The sequence below is a fragment of the Phalangium opilio genome, unplaced genomic scaffold (genome assembly GCF_054372755.1).
Source record: "Phalangium opilio isolate 3A_F unplaced genomic scaffold, DU_Popi_V2 ptg000113l_1, whole genome shotgun sequence".
NCBI classification, from domain to species: Eukaryota; Metazoa; Arthropoda; class Arachnida; order Opiliones; family Phalangiidae; genus Phalangium; species Phalangium opilio.
The window spans coordinates 5,208,533-5,227,005 of NW_028324209.1; the positions used below are offsets into that span (position 1 = coordinate 5,208,533).

General features: G+C 38.9%; 4 protein-coding genes and 1 long non-coding RNA gene across 8 annotated transcripts in view; 3 read left to right on the plus strand and 2 right to left on the minus strand.

The window, feature by feature from the left end:
• Nucleotides 1-12,222, plus strand: part of mino (glycerol-3-phosphate acyltransferase mino) — a 43,212-nt gene extending 30,990 nt beyond the window's left edge. For all 3 annotated transcript variants that reach the window (XM_089852443.1, XM_089852441.1, XM_089852442.1), the window contains 2 exons: nt 9,590-9,658; nt 11,181-12,222. In XM_089852443.1, the coding sequence (XP_089708569.1) occupies nt 9,590-9,658; nt 11,181-11,353 (242 nt within the window). In that variant the 3' untranslated portion in view covers nt 11,354-12,222. The remainder of the gene's footprint in view (nt 1-9,589; nt 9,659-11,180) is intronic.
• Nucleotides 200-9,665, minus strand: LOC149623503 (uncharacterized). Its single transcript, XR_016374733.1, has 2 exons — nt 9,507-9,665; nt 200-363 (listed from the first exon to the last, which is right to left on the minus strand). It is a non-coding gene; the product is annotated as an uncharacterized LOC149623503 (long non-coding RNA).
• On the plus strand, nt 931-2,120 carry LOC149623504 (uncharacterized). The gene is made up of 2 exons (XM_089852453.1): nt 931-1,719; nt 1,810-2,120. Exons 1-2 carry the CDS (start codon nt 1,386-1,388, stop codon nt 1,842-1,844), a joined length of 369 nt encoding a protein of 122 aa, XP_089708579.1. The 5' UTR covers nt 931-1,385; the 3' UTR covers nt 1,845-2,120.
• LOC149623505 (uncharacterized) lies at nt 2,214-7,934 on the minus strand. Its single transcript, XM_089852440.1, has 2 exons — nt 6,334-7,934; nt 2,214-5,224 (listed from the first exon to the last, which is right to left on the minus strand). The coding sequence occupies exons 1-2, from the start codon at nt 6,955-6,957 to the stop codon at nt 2,219-2,221; spliced, it is 3,630 nt and encodes a 1,209-aa protein (XP_089708566.1). The 5' UTR covers nt 6,958-7,934; the 3' UTR covers nt 2,214-2,218.
• A 3,880-nt stretch (nt 12,223-16,102) lies between the features above and the next one.
• Nucleotides 16,103-18,473, plus strand: part of cpx (synaptic transmission protein complexin) — a 151,623-nt gene continuing 149,252 nt past the window's right edge. The window contains exons 1-2 of one of the 2 annotated variants that reach the window (XM_089852446.1): nt 16,103-16,288; nt 16,954-17,521. The gene's annotated coding sequence lies outside the window, so the exon portion shown is untranslated. Of the gene's footprint in view, nt 16,289-16,439; nt 17,522-18,473 lie in introns of those variants that run through there. The other variant, XM_089852445.1, reaches the window with a different exon arrangement.

The window sequence follows — 18,473 nt, forward strand, 5'->3', positions numbered from 1 at the left end:
AATGCCGAACGTCCGACCCCTCGGTTGGAATTCATCCTTTATAAGAAAAAAATAGGCTCTTATCTTTATTAATTCTCGGAATGATGAGGCTTATGTTATGTTATTTAATAGGAATTTATCAAGGAATTGTCACTTTAGTGATATGATGAGCGTAGGTACAGTTAACCAACCTTGTTTCTACTTTCGACTTAGCTTTACGTTGTTTTTTTTTTTTTTTTTTTTTTTTTTGTTGTTGCTATTCAAAGTTTCGCACGACACTTGTAAATATATCGTATGATTTTGATTTTAACCGATTGCAACTATAGTTTGAATAGGCCTAGTCATTTGTGTGTGGCAAATAATTGCTGATAGTGATAATATTACCTATGGCTGCTTCTATTTAGGCCCAATTTTTGGGCTTAAATAGCCGGGGACACTATTTAGGCCCAAATTTTGGGCTTAAATAGTGTATATGGTTTGGTGAGCTATTTAAGCCCAAATTTTGGGCCTAAATAGCCTATTACTTTATCAGTACTATTTTCGCCCAAAATTTGGGCATAAATAGACTTCGGCTAATTAGGCCCAAATTTTGGGCCTAATTAGTACATCTGAGGTATTGAAGTACAAAGGCCCAAAAATTGGGCTAAAATAGCTTACTAGGAACAATAAACAGCTTAAGCCCAAAATTTGGGCCAAAATAGCCGGTCTCCAAGGTCTTACTATTAAGGCCCAAATTTTGGGCTTAAATAGCCTCTATAATGCAGACAGCTATTTAGGCCCAAAAATGTTAGCCATACAATTTTGGGCGTAAATAGCAACGGCCGCGCGGCGATGACTATTTAGGCCCAAATTTTGTGAAGACAATTTTTGGGCCTAAATAGCAACGGCCGCGCGGCGACGACTATTTAGGCCTAAATTTTGGGCGAAAATAGTATGATGGGTGCAAGCTAGTTATTTAGGCCTAAATTTTGGGCATAAATAGTCTTCGCCGCGCGGCCGTTGCTATTTAGGCCCAAAAATTGGGTAGATAAAATTTTGGGCCTAAATAGCCAACGTTTTTAAGGCTGATATTTAGGCCCAATTTTTTCTCCGATTATACTTTTTGGGCCTAAATAGACGTCGCCGCGCGGCCGTTGCTATTTAGGCCCAAAAATTGGGTAGATATAATTTTGGGCCTTAATTGCCAACGTTCTTAGGGTTGATATTTAGGCCCAATTTTTTCCGCGATTAAACTTTTTGGGCCTAAATAGTCGTCGCCGCGCGGCCGTTGCTATTTTGGCCCAAAATATTAACGCTCGAAAATTAGGTGTCTTATGAGTTGCTTAGGTGATGTCCGTCGTTCAAAAACCTTCAACCCATATGCATAAAAATTATTTAAATTTTGCGAAATCGTAGCTGTCGTCGCGATGTCGGGAACAATTAAACGAGCCGTCGCGATGTCGGGAACAATTAAACGAGTCGTCGCGATGTCGGGAACAATTAAACGAGTCGTCGCGATGTCGGGAACAATTAAACGAGCCGTCGCGATGTCGGGAACAATTAAACGAGCCGTCGCGATGTCGGGAACAATTAAACGAGCCGTCGCGATGTCGGGAACAATTAAACGAGTCGTCGCGATGTCGGGAACAATTAAACGAGCCGTCGCGATGTCGGGAACAATTAAACGAGTTGCCCCGATGATAATTTTTTCATGTGGACAACGTTTTGGTTTGCTTCGTGTATTTTACCTTAATCACCAAGGTAAGTTCCACAGACCACATTATTTTCTCTACATCTAAACTCAGATAAATTTAAGCAAATAAATGATGACCATTTTTTGAGCATGGGCAGATACTCGCCCAATGACGAATTTTATTACGCATTAGTATTTGGACAACTTCTCGTTAAATATTCATGAAATCGTTCAAGGAAACTAAAATATGAAACAAGTCACGAAAACATTTTCGTAATATTTGCGTGTGGGGTGGCTGTGTGTATGTGGGAACTTCAATAAAGTGAACGAACTCATTATGTAGGAAAAATGTGAAGTAATGTCTTTTAAAATGAAGGTTTTATTTATTTATAAGTACCACTTTAACTTGAAAAAGAGTTGTCAGATTGGTAGTGCAAAGATTATTATTGATGGTTTTGGTGGATTTATTTGCAATATTTGAAAGAAAATATTTAAAAACCAACAGTTTGTCTTGAAAAGCCGAATTTAAATAGAATATAACCTCCTTACTTCTAAAGCATTAATATTTTAATGCATTTTACTGCGCTTAGAAACACTGGGTGCTTCTAGTTCCTTCGGTTTAACTTGGCATACAAATTCGCAAAACCATTCTTTTGTATCGCCCTTTTTTGCAGCACTGGGTATCGAAGACAGACATTTCGAATGGTACCATTCGTGACACCTATCACATTGATATAGTGTGTCTCTCCCCCACGGTTTCCGACACACGCAGAATACAATTTTATATTTGCCTTTGAACAATACTTCCTGTCTAAGGGATGTCTCAAAATCGATCATAGTAGGGAATTTTTCAAGCTTTCCATTTTCTAAACAATGGTGCAAGTGATTTCTCATAACGCCACTTGAGGCTCGATATACTTCCAATTCGGGTGGGTCATTTAAACAAGCGTTTAACGCGTTTGCCACTGAATGCGGTCCGCAATCATTTTCTTTTTGGGTCGTAACTTCAACGAATTGCAGTTCGAAACTTTTAACGTTGGTGTTTTTGAATTGCGCGCTCAAACATGATATAATTCTATCGATGCAATGTTTTGTTAAGTGAACCCGATTTTGTGAGTCGTAAACGCTAATTGTTGCTTTAGTTTTTTCGTACGCTCCAGCAAGACATACATAATGGTCTAAGTTTCGCAAATGCAAAATTTGAACGTAAAACCCGGTATCATCCACTGTGTTTGGGATAAATGGTATGTTTCCAAATCTATGAAGAGTTACTAGGCCGGCATTTACGTGTGGAAACTGGGTTTTTAACAATTCTTGGGCGGCATCTATAGTATCAATAGACACATACGCCCCAATCTTTAGAAGTTGTTCCGAATAATATGTGCTCAGTTCGAAAGGTTTCGAAATCCAAGGCTCTCCCGCTTCGCAATATCTGTTAACGACGACATCCGGGTTAATACTAAGCTCATTTAGAGACTTTCTATTTTTCGGATCTTTCGCCGGAGTTTGCCTTTCGTAAATGACTCTATCGGTCTGACGTTTAAATTTTTTCCGTTCCAATCCAACAGTAGTTTTGAAAATTCCTTTTGGTCTACCACGAGGCTTCAATATAAGGGGCAATTTTACAGCAGCTATGTCGTACTTGGATTCCTCTTCAATATTTAATTTTTGCGCAGAATTTATTTTCTCTACTGAGCTTTCATCCGGTTCATTAATCTTGAATTCATCCCTTTTCGTCTCATCATCGTCAGACCCCCACGGAATAGTCCTATCTGTGCCTATCTCGTTTTCTATGTCAACGTCATCGAGTTCACTGAATTTGTCGTCGTCTTCCGAGTGTTCCACATCGTCTTCCGAGTGTTCCACGTCGTCTTCCGAGCGTTCCACGTCGTCTTCCGAGCGTTCCACGTCGTCTTCCGAGCGTTTCACGTCGTCTTCAGAGTGTTCCACGTCGTCTTCAGAGTGTTCATCGTCGTCTTCCGAGCGTTTGTAAACATATTCTGCAGGTTCTTCCTTGTCTCGCTTCTTTGTTCCTTCAGAATTTGCATTTACTGACTGATTTTCTTGAGCTTTACTCCCGTCTTGACTCAGTTTATTAAGTGAGACATTGTCCAACGGCGGGGTGTTGACGGTATGTTTGACTAAGTCTTCTCTAAGTTCTTTGCTGGTGGTAGTTAAGCGACTAGGCAAGTTTGCTTCGTCGTCACTTTCACCTTCGATAATAATTTTAGTTTTTTTCCCGCTTGCCCAAGCCTTCGTTAACCTTATGACATCTCGCTTTTTATCTTCAAAACTCTCTTTACTGTAACAGGCCGCAATATCAGCTAGTCTGGTTACGTACGGCTTTATATTGGCAAATTTTTCATGAGAAGAGCGAGTTCTTGAAGGTTTTTTATCGGACGTTTGAACCACAGAGAAACTTTTGGAACTGGCTCCCGTTGAGAGCCCCTTCATCCATCTCTCTTTCAAAAGCCTCGGTGGAAGCATTTCAATTTCAAAAAGCGGCTTGTTTTCGAATTTTCTGACACTAAATATGTGCAAACAAGGCACTCCTTTGCTTTTGAATGTTGAACAAGAACAACTTTCTCCAGTACAAAGAGCATCTTTGTGCCCTTTGCTTTTGACTAAAAATTGTTCCGTGTTGTCTAATGCTTCGCATAAAGTGTCTGTGCATGTTCCTTCCTTGAGATTTTTGACGATAAGCTTCGTTAAGGCTGGCACGCAACTCGCTTGTATGGCTTCGGCAGCTTCCTTCAATTTTTCGTCCTCTATGTTGAAACGATAAAACGTAGTTTTGGTTTGAGCAGCGAATTTATCATGTTCGTGTAAAAGACGAATATATTGCGTGTGAATCATTAGGTTCTCGTAGAAGTCTTCGAGCGCAGCGTTTTTAGAGCAAATACGTTTGATTTTTTCATTTAACGACTCTAATCTATTGTTAGTATCGTCACCCAAGTTGAAATGCTGCCGTCTGTAACACATGACCCACATTTCTTTGATACGAACCCAGTTGTCACGAACGTATGTGATAAATTGCGGGTATTTAGAGAAATGCTCGTCTTTGGACATTTTTCCGAGAATTTCCTTAAAAATCGGCTCAGAGCTTGCGTATGCCAGTTTTTGGACGTACTCTCTAGCTAATTGATCTGATTCTTTATTGAGGCGAAGGGAATGTATTTTTGCTTTGAACGCCTTCAAAACGTGAAATAGGCAAATCTCTATGATTGCTTTCGGAAAAAGCGATGAAATGACGCTTATCTCTGTCAGGTCTTTATCGACCATGACCGTTTTCACGTTATCCCATTTCGGGTTATGCTTTTGAAAAACTTGGAACATCTTTGTTACAGAGTCTTTAGTTTCCAGTTTAACTAAGCAAAACGCCACGATTTCACTAACGTTGTTTCCATCCACAACCATAATGATGTAAAGCGGCATTTTACAACTGTTTAGGTTGTATGTTGCGTCACAAAGCAAGTGTTCCGGATACAATTCCATTTGCTCTTTCATTCTTCCCGTCTGCCAAAAAACCAAATCCAGCTCATTCGATTCATCATTGATCTGAATTTCGACACTCTAAAAAGATTGAAAGGGCGAATCTTTAAAACCAATCGACAGAAATTTACCACATAAAGTAAAAATAGGATCGACGCTTGACCTTCATTATAATTTCAAATCGTGGGGTAAACGGATAGATTATCTTCGCGTGAAATTTAGAATACTATACGGGTTCACTCGATTCAGTTAATTAAGGGATCATTTGACGTAATCGCAAATATACATAGGTGACTAGGTCCTTGCAAGAATGTTGAAACAATAACCTCACTATTTTTTATTGTAGAAAAATATCGTAATGGATATTTTGAAATCACCCACTAGAAGGAAAAGCTTGGCAATGATTTTCAGCTACTTAAAGCATATCGCCATGAGATATCATGTTCAAAGTGTGGGGTAAATACAGGCGATCTACGCCAAATTTGGGTTTTTGGACTAACTTTAAAACTGGATAATACCGAATCTTAATATTTGGGACTTGAGAACTATTATTGATGAAGCTCCGAAGTTCATCTAGACGAATTAAATTGCGATTAGGCGTAGGCGTCAAGGAAGGTACTGTTATGCTAGGGCCACAGATGAAACGTCATAATTTCCCGTATAGCGACATTTGGTGAGGCGCTGCCAAACGCTTAGTAGAGACTAATTAGGGGGAGATATAATAGCTCTTCCTATAGCAGCTAACTTCAATTAAAGAACCATAGCCATTCCGTTAATTAAGAAATTATTATAATTTTTTTTGAAAAACAGGGTTTTAGGTGCTACGAAACCATAATTTGGATCTGGGATTTATGGCAACATGGCTATTCCTAGTTGATTTATATCATCTGCCTGATCAAACGCATTGCGTAGCGTGGGTTTCATAGGAATTCAACTCGGGCGGACCTTTCATTTCTTAACCGATAATCTAAGTAAACATGATTGGCTGATTCATTTTGATTGGTTTTGAGATACAATAAGTAGAAACAGAAAAACACAACGCAATAATACATTTGAACCCAAACAAATCGATTTTCCTCGAAAATAATGCTTCAGACTCATTAATAATCCCCAAAAAATCCCCCCGCGCTTTCCCACACTTTTTCGTTTATTTTCTTGCATGCCTAACAAATGACTTAAATTTGACTTACCATATTGGGGTCCGATAGTTGAGATTTTTGCAAAGCCACGATAAATCTTTGAGCGCTATTTAGGGTCGGGTTTTTCTTCTCGCGATTTAGTTTAGCTTGCAAATTGTTCAAAGATTTGGGAATGTCGTATTTGCTGGTCTTTTCTTGAATTTTTAAAATCATTTTCTTTTTGTCACCACCGACCTCAACCATCATCTTCACATCCTGCAACACGTTTTCACTGGCTTGCCGCAAGGCTCTGTTGGGTGGGTATTTTGCGTAAAGTTCCGGCAAAATTTCGTGGTTGTGATTTAGATTTAGGTTTTTCACGTACAAGATTTGCAAACGAGAGCTCGCGGAATATGTCACGTGAGCGGGACATTGTTTCCGAAAGGTTGACGTTTCCCTTTGTCCCTTTGATTTAGTTTGGTACGTACCATAATGAATACACGGAATCGTCACTTTTTGGTACACTAATTTCTCCGATAGCTTCTCCTTGACATCTTTCCTCTTGTTGTACGACTCGACGGAAGTGGTGTGAATAGATTTAGACAACAGGGGATGAAAAGTTTTATCACAAAATTCGTTGTGATTTTTTACGCAAGAATTCCAATCAGAAAACTGCTGATTTAATTCTAATGTCATTTTGACTGATTTTATAATGTTTGAAGCAAGATCAAGCGCGACTTATGGGGTACGCGTCAGAAAGAAAGCTGCCTAGCAATTCAAGAACTAAAACATATCCAATCGCCAAATTTATTAACCTTTCTTTAACACAATAGTGTGAAAAGGCCTGAAAGAATCTGAAAGCCTAAAAGTTTTAAACCCCATAAACAAATTTTATCGTGGGAACTATAGAAAAACCGAGGGGTACATCACCTCTTCCTTTATCGACGCACCCATTAGGTTAAATAAATCACGTTTAAACTGTTAAGATAAGCGAGTGATGTGTTTTGAAAGTCTGGGTCCTTATTAAAATGTTAGGAATTAGCGTTAAGATTGTGTTAAATTCTATTAGAATGCGTTAGATTAATTTAGAATGCGTTACATTCTTAATGCGTTACATCCATTTAGAGTGCGTTAAATTCAATTACTTTACATTATCTTCATTTAATTATTTTGCAGACTAACGAACTCAAATTATAAGTGATGTGCCTCTCGAAATTTTTTTTTTTTTTTTTTGAAAATACGGTTTATTACAGGAGGGGAGAAATGTGAGAACTGTAACACATCAACTTGCTTATTCTACAGATATGACCAAGAAACTGCACCCTTCCATAATGTTAAAGGAAAAAATCACATGGATTCACTAAGTGCCTAGGGGGCGGGGACAGCGATAAACAAAATTGGGATTTTATGATGGGCTCGGGGAGTTCGAATTTGGATGTTTTTTCAGTTAATACTCATCAATACTGCCTGCTTATCTTATACCTTGTCTATATCGTGCTAGCAATCTGGCAACTCTTTCTCAAGTTAAAGTGGTACTAATGACTATTTTAAAAGACATTACTTCACGTTTTAAACCAAAGGAACTAGAAGCACCCAGTGTTTCTAAGCGCAGTAAAATGCATTAAAATATTAATACTTTAGAAGTAAGGAGGTTATATTCTATTTAAATTCGGCATTTCAAGACAAACTGTTGGTTTTTAAATATTTTCTTTCAAATATTGCAAATAAATCCACCAAAACCATCAATAATAATCTTTGCACTACCAATCTGACAACTCTTTTTCAAGTTAAAGTGGTACTTATAAATAAATAAAACCTTCATTTTAAAAGACATTACTTCACATTTTTCCTACATAATGAGTTCGTTCACTTTATTGAAGTTCCCACATACACACAGCCACCCCACACGCAAATATTACGAAAATGTTTTCGTGACTTGTTTCATATTTTAGTTTCCTTGAACGATTTCATGAATATTTAACGAGAAGTTGTCCAAATACTAATGCGTAATAAAATTCGTCATTGGGCGAGTATCTGCCCATGCTCAAAAAATGGTCATCATTTATTTGCTTAAATTTATCTGAGTTTAGATGTAGAGAAAATAATGTGGTCTGTGGAACTTACCTTGGTGATTAAGGTAAAATACACGAAGCAAACCAAAACGTTGTCCACATGAAAAAATTATCATCGGGGCAACTCGTTTAATTGTTCCCGACATCGCGACGGCTCGTTTAATTGTTCCCGACATCGCGACGACTCGTTTAATTGTTCCCGACATCGCGACGGCTCGTTTAATTGTTCCCGACATCGCGACGGCTCGTTTAATTGTTCCCGACATCGCGACGGCTCGTTTAATTGTTCCCGACATCGCGACGACTCGTTTAATTGTTCCCGACATCGCGACGACTCGTTTAATTGTTCCCGACATCGCGACGGCTCGTTTAATTGTTCCCGACATCGCGACGACAGCTACGATTTCGCAAAATTTAAATAATTTTTATGCATATGGGTTGAAGGTTTTTGAACGACGGACATCACCTAAGCAACTCATAAGACACCTAATTTTCGAGCGTTAATATTTTGGGCCAAAATAGCAACGGCCGCGCGGCGACGACTATTTAGGCCCAAAAAGTTTAATCGCGGAAAAAATTGGGCCTAAATATCAACCCTAAGAACGTTGGCAATTAAGGCCCAAAATTATATCTACCCAATTTTTGGGCCTAAATAGCAACGGCCGCGCGGCGACGTCTATTTAGGCCCAAAAAGTATAATCGGAGAAAAAATTGGGCCTAAATATCAGCCTTAAAAACGTTGGCTATTTAGGCCCAAAATTTTATCTACCCAATTTTTGGGCCTAAATAGCAACGGCCGCGCGGCGAAGACTATTTATGCCCAAAATTTAGGCCTAAATAACTAGCTTGCACCCATCATACTATTTTCGCCCAAAATTTAGGCCTAAATAGTCGTCGCCGCGCGGCCGTTGCTATTTAGGCCCAAAAATTGTCTTCACAAAATTTGGGCCTAAATAGTCATCGCCGCGCGGCCGTTGCTATTTACGCCCAAAATTGTATGGCTAACATTTTTGGGCCTAAATAGCTGTCTGCATTATAGAGGCTATTTAAGCCCAAAATTTGGGCCTTAATAGTAAGACCTTGGAGACCGGCTATTTTGGCCCAAATTTTGGGCTTAAATAGACCGGGACTATTTAGGCCCAAAATTTGGGCCTATATAGCCACTTCGATTACCTATAGGGAAAAGAAGGGTCAACGTATTATGAAGTGTTTAGTATTAATTAATTGATAATTGTTGGTTTTGGTTTTATACTTAGAAAGCGCATTTTTCAAAGAAATTCATAAAACAGCGGAGGAAAGGCTGCATAATGGACTATTAGTATATGGTAAGTTCTTCCTTTTAATTATTAATTATTGCAGTCTAATTGTTATTTATGGCAAATGTGGATGAGAGGGAAAGTATGACAATGGCCATATAGCCTGTGTTAAAAACGCGGACATCAAAGTTTCGCCAATAACTATTTTAGTTTACTAGTGACTGATGGACTTGCAAACTCGCGACTGAAAGTAGTTCAGACATTTATGCTCCTTGGTTTAACCATAGCCCACTCGATCACGCGAATCACGACGCAAGCTGCTCGCGCTATAGCTAAATTACCACCGAGATTTGTTTTAAACGTATCTAGTTTTATGTGCTCTTCTATTGCTTCGATAACCTTACTAAAATCCATATTATACCTTCAAATACCTTTTAAAACATTACCAGCTACTCTGTACTGACGACAAACACAAATCGAGGAAGTTCTAGCATACGCAATAGCAGACGACTGTAACAGTGTAACCGCGAATTAACACAAGACCTATTTTAAGGGAGTGAACAGTCCCAGTATAGCTACGCCAATAAAACCGTCAACTACGGCGAAACTCTGATGACTCGCGACTTTTGGTTGGCCATTTTCATACTTTTCCTCTCATCCACTTTTGTTTATGGTAAGTACTGGGGAAAATAATTAAAGGGACTACGAAGAAGCGAAGCTATCGGCGGGCGGGTAAAAATTATTTGAAATACGTCACAGGCACCACGTGACAACAACATACAAAGACTCCACATAGAGTGGGACTGGACACCTAGTCCTCGTTTTTTCGCGAGATTACAGCGCCAATTCCCCGAATGTGCTTGTTTGTTTTCGAAATAAAACGAACTAAGCTTCTTTGAACCACGCCTCTCAGCTCGGTCACGTGACTCTGACGTATTTCAAATAATTTTTACCCACCCACCGATGCCTTTCTTTACAGTCCCTTTAAAGGGACTACGAAGAAGCTATCGGCGGGCGGGTAAAAATTATTTGAAAAAACGTCACAGGGCACCACGTGACAACAACATACAAAGACTCCACATAGAGTGGGACTGGACACCTAGTCCTCGTTTTTTCGCGAGATTACAGCGCCAATTCCCCGAATGTGCTTGTTTGTTTTCGAAATAAAACGAACTAAGCTTCTTTGAACCACGCCTCTCAGCTCGGTCACGTGACTCTGACGTATTTCAAATAATTTTTACCCACCCACCGATGCCTTTCTTTACAGTCCCTTTAAAGGGACTACGAAGAAGCTATCGGCGGGCGGGTAAAAATTATTTGAAAAAACGTCACAGGGCACCACGTGACAACAACATACAAAGACTCCACATAGAGTGGGACTGGACACCTAGTCCTCGTTTTTTCGCGAGATTACAGCGCCAATTCCCCGAATGTGCTTGTTTGTTTTCGAAATAAAACGAACTAAGCTTCTTTGAACCACGCCTCTCAGCTCGGTCACGTGACTCTGACGACGTATTTCAAATAATTTTTACCCACCCACCGATGCCCCTCTTAACAGTCCCTTTAAGACATTGTTTCGTTTGTTCATCAGAGGAAAGTTTTGCTGGTGAACCTTTGAAAAACGCGATTAAACTTTTCGACCAATGGAAAGTTCTCGAGAGTCATACGCAAGATTCGGTTCGGTTATTATACTTGAGCCCTTCTCATAACAGCGAAAAAAGTGTGCAAGATGTTTTAGCAAAGGTTCAACAATTCCGTAAATAAGTGACGTCGTCGCCTCCATCGCGTAAACAAACAAACGTTTAAGTTGTTGTATTATTTGATAGAAAGGACCAACAAATAATACGCAAATCATATCTAATTCCGTCCTTCCTTTTTAATTAATTAACGTTCTTGCGCCTTCAAAACACTTATTTAATTAATTTCGCGCGCGCCTGACATTAATTAATTAATTAATTAAGTCTTCCCTCGTTTCAAGTTAAATCGTCGAATGGAAATTAATTAATTAACAGATTCGAAAGAGAGTGCATTATTTTTTTTTTTGGTGCTACATTACCCCCGAAAAAAAAAGTTAATTAATTAATTAATTAATTAACTAATCACCTTTTAAGTTTAATTATCAACAGCGTAAAATATCGTACGTTGCGACTGAGGTTTTCCTTCTCAAAATGAAATATAACGAATATTTTGTAATTTTTTTTTTTTGTTGTCGAATGAGTGACTAGTCTGTTTTATACAAGAGAGAAAAGTGCGATGGGGTTCGATTTGTTTGTTTGTTTGTTTGTCTGTTTGCTACAAGTAGTACAAAATACAAAATACAAAATACAAAGAAATATATATTTTATGGAAATTATTGTGAAAGAAAAAACAAACTTTGAAGAAACGAAAAACGGAAAAAGACACACAAAACTTATTCTTTTTATTTTTGCAAAAGAATTCCACGGAAGTCAGTATATTACTATATAGATGTTCCAGCGTTAATGCTCAAGAAAAAAAAACAAAAAACAAAAAAACATAAACAAATAGTTTGTAAATACAAATACGATTTATGGTGATATAAATTCTTAATGTTTAGTATCATTTTACTGGTTTCTTAAATAAAAAAGAAGTGGGTCAAGCGCCTTATAGCTTAACAGTGAAATGCTATATTAGTAGTTTCTATAGAAACTACACTTGGATTTTAATTGAGGGTTTAAATTTCGGGTAGCCGTCAAACACCCTTAATTAAGAAAATCCCGTCAGGGATTTATATGAGGTGGAAAAATTAGACCCAAGGTTTCGCGACCAAGGGGGTACACTTTTTTCACAGCCTAACTTGACAGCACTAGCAAAGGCTGAAAAGGTATAGTATCTCATTTCTCGTAGTATAAAGTTAAGTTGACCTTTTTTGTATAGGTTTCAAAAAAAAAATATTTTTAAACCACGCGCTAGCTCACGCGCCCGCACGCGCTGCATTTCAATAAGTTTCAATTCAAATCTCGCGCTTATTAAAGGGACTGTAAAGAGGTCGGCGGACCGTTGAATTTCTTTTTTTAAAAAAACTCACCCGACCCATCCTCCCCTCTCTTGTGATTGGTTGTGATCCACCCTGCTTCGGCGTTTCCCCACTTCTGACCCGCGAGAGTCCGAGACCCCCCGCTGCGTTTGCTAGAAGGAAAGACTTTCGTTTTGCTCACCCCCCCCCCCGGGATTGTGACGTCAATAACGACGTTTTCAAAAAATATTTCCAACGGTCCGCCGACCTCTTTAGAGACCCTTTAATTTCAATATTTTGATTCTCTAATTAAGTTCACGAGATTTTTTTTTATAACTTTTTGGGCCTATTTTTTGTCTAAGGTTAAATGATCACAAAGAAATAGTTTGAGAATTTTTATAATTTTCACATGGTTTCAACAAATATTTAGCATAGTGTGTTTTTATACAGTGCATAGTATTATCTGACCATTCCAATTTCCAAATGTAAGTTACGATTTAGTGAAATACTATATAATACTATATAGTCTTAAAAAATTGGACGATTGAGTTTGGTTTAACTATTCCTTTTCTTTTCTTTTCGTTTCCGATTAGAAACTAGAGCTTTCTAGCCATTACAGCTCCTTTCGTTAGGGAAAATTATAAAATTTTGTTTTAGGGATAATATAACGTACAATGTCCTTTTTTAGTTTTGTTATTAGAAAAAAAAATTTACGCTGATATTAAATGATTTTTAAGTTTAGTTTTAAAAATATTGATGTTTGGAGAATCTATTATGAACTAATTTATTCCCAAATAACGTTTCTCCCCAAAAAGGGATAGATTTAATTATACAAAAACGAGTTTTGCTTCGCAGTACTTAAAAAACTGCATTTATACACAATCCGCGACACTTTCAAACCCACAAAGGGCCAGAAACTAGAAATCATTATATGTATTGCAATTTGAAATGAACTTTAATCGTTATGAGAAATTTGCTTTTAATTGGCCATATGTCTAATCAGCGCCACTAGCGGATGGTCTGAAAACTACTCCCATAGAGTCTAGGTATATTTAAGCGGGTTTGCAGAATTTCCGTCAGATGGCGCGGCGTTCGAGCCACCTGGCGGAAATTCTGCAAACCCGCTTAAATATACCTAGACTCTATGGGAGTAGTCTTCAGAACATCCGCTAGTGGCGCTGATTAGACATATGGCCAATTGCGTAGTTCAAACTTTTGTTATGATTAGAAATTTTACAACAAAAACGGGTATAAATGCGGCGTTTCGAGATAAAGGGAGCTTAGATTTTCACGTATGAAATTATATAGAATCTGTTTCCGTAAAAACTTATCCCTGTCAAATAATTAAGGAGAAAAAATACAAAATGAGCTTTTGACATTTTAATTTTTCAGGGTGGAACGGATAAGAATTATTTAGTACAGGCAAGGCAGGGCGGTGCGCGCATAATAATAATAATAATAATAATAACCATTACGATAAAAATTTATTATTTTTATTAAAAAAAATAGTTATTTTCAAAATTCCCGTTAAACTTGTCTCTAACGCTAAGGCCTAAATCAACAACTTCTTATAGGGTTTTACGGTCAACTAACAATATTTCCAAATATATACTCCACGCACGAGGATTCCCGGGTAATCGGAAGGGAAGGCAAGGCGCGGCGACACCTTTGAGCTTTGAAGTCTGGGCGCAAGCGCGGTGGGGTTTCCCAGCCGAGAAGCTCTCGGCTAAACATCAAGGATGCCGCTTTAACAGAGCAGATACTACATACCAACGGGTTGGGAACGACCTTCAGGAGGGGTTTCCCCAAGAATGTAGCATTCCCCAGACAGGCACAATAGAAGCCGCCTATTGGAGAATGCGGGAAAATAGTACCGGAAACTGACGCAATAGAATTTAGGAATGCGGAAAGATTACCACTTCCTTTTTAGCTCCATCCACAATTATCTCGTCATGACTGACTTATAATTTAACGCCCAGACCGAACCTCTTTACTTGGGAAGTTGAAATTTCGCAGGGACGTTATTCTTAACTAGTAGATGATCATTAAGAAATATTTTTGTAATCCGCCGCCATCTTGAAAAATGGAAGCCATCTCTACCCTAGTTGCTATTTACGTTAATCGCGTAGTACTTATTAACTTATTAAGTATATGATTGTAACTAACCTTTAGCCCAATAGACGCGCGACAATTCTGACCAGAGATTTTTAGAAACGCCGCGTTTATACCCGTTTTTGTTGAAAAATGTCTAATAATAACAAATGTTTGAACTACGCAATTAAAACCAAATTTCTCATATCGATTAAACTTAATTCCAAATTGTAATACATATAATAATTTCTAGTTTCTGGCCCTTTGTGGATTTGAAAAAGTGTCGCGGATTGTGTATAAATGCAGTTTTTTAAGGACTGCGAAGCAAAACTCGTTTTTGTATAATTTGGCTTATAGACGGTAAACCGTTGCCCTACATCTATTTTCCATCAGTTGTCGCGAAAAAAAGCCCATGATACGCTGACACCTACGTGACGACGACGTAGGGTAAGGCTCTTGTAATCTCTATGGAGTAATGTCAGTTTTACGTATGCAAACGTCACACCCTTCTATCTCTTAGCTCAGTGTCATCCCCCCCTACCAGGCGCGTACAGTATCCCCTCTTACAAAAGCGCGCCTAGAGGGAGGGATACACCGTGTACTCCCCTCTCTACCGACACTACTCTATAGGAATGCAAAAATCGGCGCTTTCTTGTCGAGGCGAGCATGGAGAGGGGGGGGGAATATAATGTATTTCCCCTAGTTCATTTTGCTCGAGGCGCGAAATGATTTTCTCGTCCGCTTAGAGGTACGAAGTCCGTGGTCATACTGAGGATTAGGAAGCTGTACACGTGGCCTAGGACGTTTGGAAATTAAAACATACAATGTCAAAGTAAGTATTTAATTATTTAACCTTATCCAGTTTTAGTTACTATGTTTAGCAGGATCGGGAAACTTTCGTAAGGTTCGTTAAATACTATAGTTATTAAAGGGACTGTAAAGAAGGCATCGGCGGGTGGGTAAAAATTATTTGAAATACGTCAGAAGCACGTGACCAAGGAGAGGCGTGGTTCAAAGAAGCTTAGTTCGTTTTATTTCGAAAACTACCACTTCATGGAATTGGCGCTGCAATCTCGAGAAAAACAAGGACTAGATGTCCAGTTCCACTCCACGAGGAGTCTTTGTATCTTGGCATCACGTGATGTCTGTGACGTATTTCAAATAATTTTTACCCACCCGCCGATGCCTTCTTTGCAGTCCCTTTAAGTTTAAGCACTAAGCAGGTTCAGGCAAGTATGGAACCTACCATTTTTTTTTTGAGGGGCGTTGGTAGAAAGGCAATATTTTACACATGCACGGCAATTAGTGCGATGAGCATCCTTCGGTAGGAAAGGAGACTAGCGGGAGGGGGGGAGTAAATTTCGCATAATTTCAGTTAGGGGGTGATTTACTGTTCTTTTATGCCCCGTAAAATTAGACTTCGACCTCTGACTCAGCGTGTGCTAGCCTGCAGGGAATTTTTATGGTCGTCGTGCATTTCTTTGTATTAAGACCTATTCCGTCAACGTGGTAACTTGCCACGAATCTAGGTAGTTCAGTTTCGTGATTTTTAATAACGCCTAATTAAAAGTGTATTTATCTTAAATAACTACCGCGTTAAGTGTGCGTGAATGGACAGTGGTTCGACTTTACTGGTAAGACAAACTTAAAATCCGCTTTGTTCATTAACCATTCTACCGGTTTTAAATTTCAAAAAGGCGGGAACTGGGGATTATTTCCCCGGGTAATTTTAATGAAGCTACTAGATCACGGCCTAAATTACACGGAAATTAACTCTGAAAGATAACCCCTCCCCACAAACCACCAACGCTTGTCAATTAACCGTAAGGGGGGAACCGCTTTGATGGCTATTAATTAGCTTGGCACTTCTAAACGGCTCTTCCTCGAGTGTGTGGGAAGCTACGATGGAGATCGAGACGGCTGACAGAAGCCCGAATTATAAAGTTTAAACCCAAAGTATTCTTTCGGTCTTTACTTAATTAATAACGCTGAAATTGGCGCGTTTTGGCGGATTAAAGTCTAAGATTAGCTCGGAGTTAATCCGTTTAATCTGATACTCCAACCGAGATCCATCGTGTCAGTGTCCGATTGACTAGTCAGATAAAATGGTTAACCTAACGGGGTACTACCAACCTAGCCGAGCTTATGTTCCCCAAACAGCCACCCTTTCATTAATCTGATAAAATGCGCGCCTAATACCTTTTAGGTGACCAATCGGGAAGCTCCTTGATCCCAAGTTTGGCATGGTTATTAGATGGGCTGGTTAAGCGCCTACTAAGGGAATGGAATTTTTTTTCAGGTTGTTAATAAGGACATTATGAAAATTTATGTCTGCCACTGGAACAGTGATGCATCAAGGGTTTTTGGTGGTCATCAACATCCAATTCAAAGAAGGATTGGGGGGGGGGGGCGGACCAGTCAAACGATCCGATTCGCCATTTTAGGCTATCAAACCCAAGTGACGTCCTTATGGAACACAAACGTAAAGTGTACGGGATGTGTTAAAATTGAGTTTTGTTGAACTTGAGAGTGAAACCACGTGTGTTAGGTCAACTTGTACAGCCATCATGTCAAGTAACCTTGGTTTAGTGTGTGCTCGGTTGGGTTCTGTAACTTATTACGAGGAGGCGCCACTAGTATCGCAAAATCGAGGTGGATTTTTCGCTATGGCTTCATTACCTCTTGGACCCTGGAGCGTGGCTTTCCTTCTGCATCAAGCAAACTCTCCCAGTCGCCCCTCTTTCTCCTCGATCAAATTCTTCACGTCAGCTATGCAACTTTCCCGCCACCGCCAGGGGGAATAAATCGATTGGTCTATTTCAAAATGGCGCGGTGAGAAGCGAGGACGAAAACGCTGTGGAATTTCGGTGAGTTTTACTCATTGTAAGTTTCTTCTTTTTAGACAACTAGGCCCGTTTTTGTGAACGAGATTCCTACGTTTAATTAAGATCATCCCTTAATTAAGATAATTAACCCTTTGAAACGGATGCAAAAGCGTTCTAAAACGACGCTAAATAATAGATCGCTCGGAGGGGGATAGTCTATTCTGCTACCTTTTCCCTAAGCCTTGGCCCAAAAAACCGGCCTCGCTTTTTTGACCTTTTTTTCTTACCCCCGAAATCAATTTAATTTTCCGATTGAATGTTTCCAATACATTTATCGTCATCCGCGGAAAAAGGCCCAAGAATTTTCCATCAACCTTTCTAAATAAGACGCATTATTTATTTAGAAAACGTTTGTCGCGGAAATTTACATACGAGGTTCGATTTTGGTTGGGAAAGTAGTCACATGTGTTTGGGTCATGCTTCCTTCCCCTCCATAATAATTTAACATTTTGAACCTTGCTTTTTCTTCGAATTATTTCTAAAGAATTTAACCACGCTTTTAAGAAACTATATAAATATTGAAATAGAGGAAAATGTTTTTAATATTAAACATTTTCTCCCCTTTCCCCCATTTCTTTCACTTCCGGAATTCAATAAGGGCACCTCGAGTTTGTTGACTCAAATTTTTTTAGATCACTTAAATTCCGTCCTCTCCACCCAAACCCTGTCGCTTTTCATTTTTTAACGCAATATGTAGTGGTTTTTTAAAGAACCATTTCCCCGGTAGCTTATTGATCTTTGATTCATGGGTTTCAGCGTAATCGAGATTGAAGTGGTTGTTTCGAAATCTCCACTCTCTCTCTCAATACAATTTAAATATTTGAAGATAAAATTTGTATTTATGTAAATTCAATTTGTTAAGAAGCTTTAAGGGGAAGGTAAATTTGCTGAATCAAATATAAAAGAGCTTCCGTGAAGTCTTGGGGAAAGCGGA

Excerpts from the sequence above, each read along its gene's own strand:
- LOC149623504 (XM_089852453.1), top strand. The coding sequence starts at position 1,386 with ATGTCGGGAACAATTAAACGAGCCGTCGCGATGTCGGGAACAATTAAA. Across the intron at positions 1,720-1,809 it reads ATTTTACCTTAATCACCAAG|ATACTCGCCCAATGACGAAT; the intron begins GTAAGTTCCACA and ends GAGCATGGGCAG.
- LOC149623505 (XM_089852440.1), bottom strand. The coding sequence starts at position 6,957 with ATGACATTAGAATTAAATCAGCAGTTTTCTGATTGGAATTCTTGCGTA. Across the intron at positions 5,225-6,333 it reads AACTATCGGACCCCAATATG|AGTGTCGAAATTCAGATCAA; the intron begins GTAAGTCAAATT and ends CAATCTTTTTAG.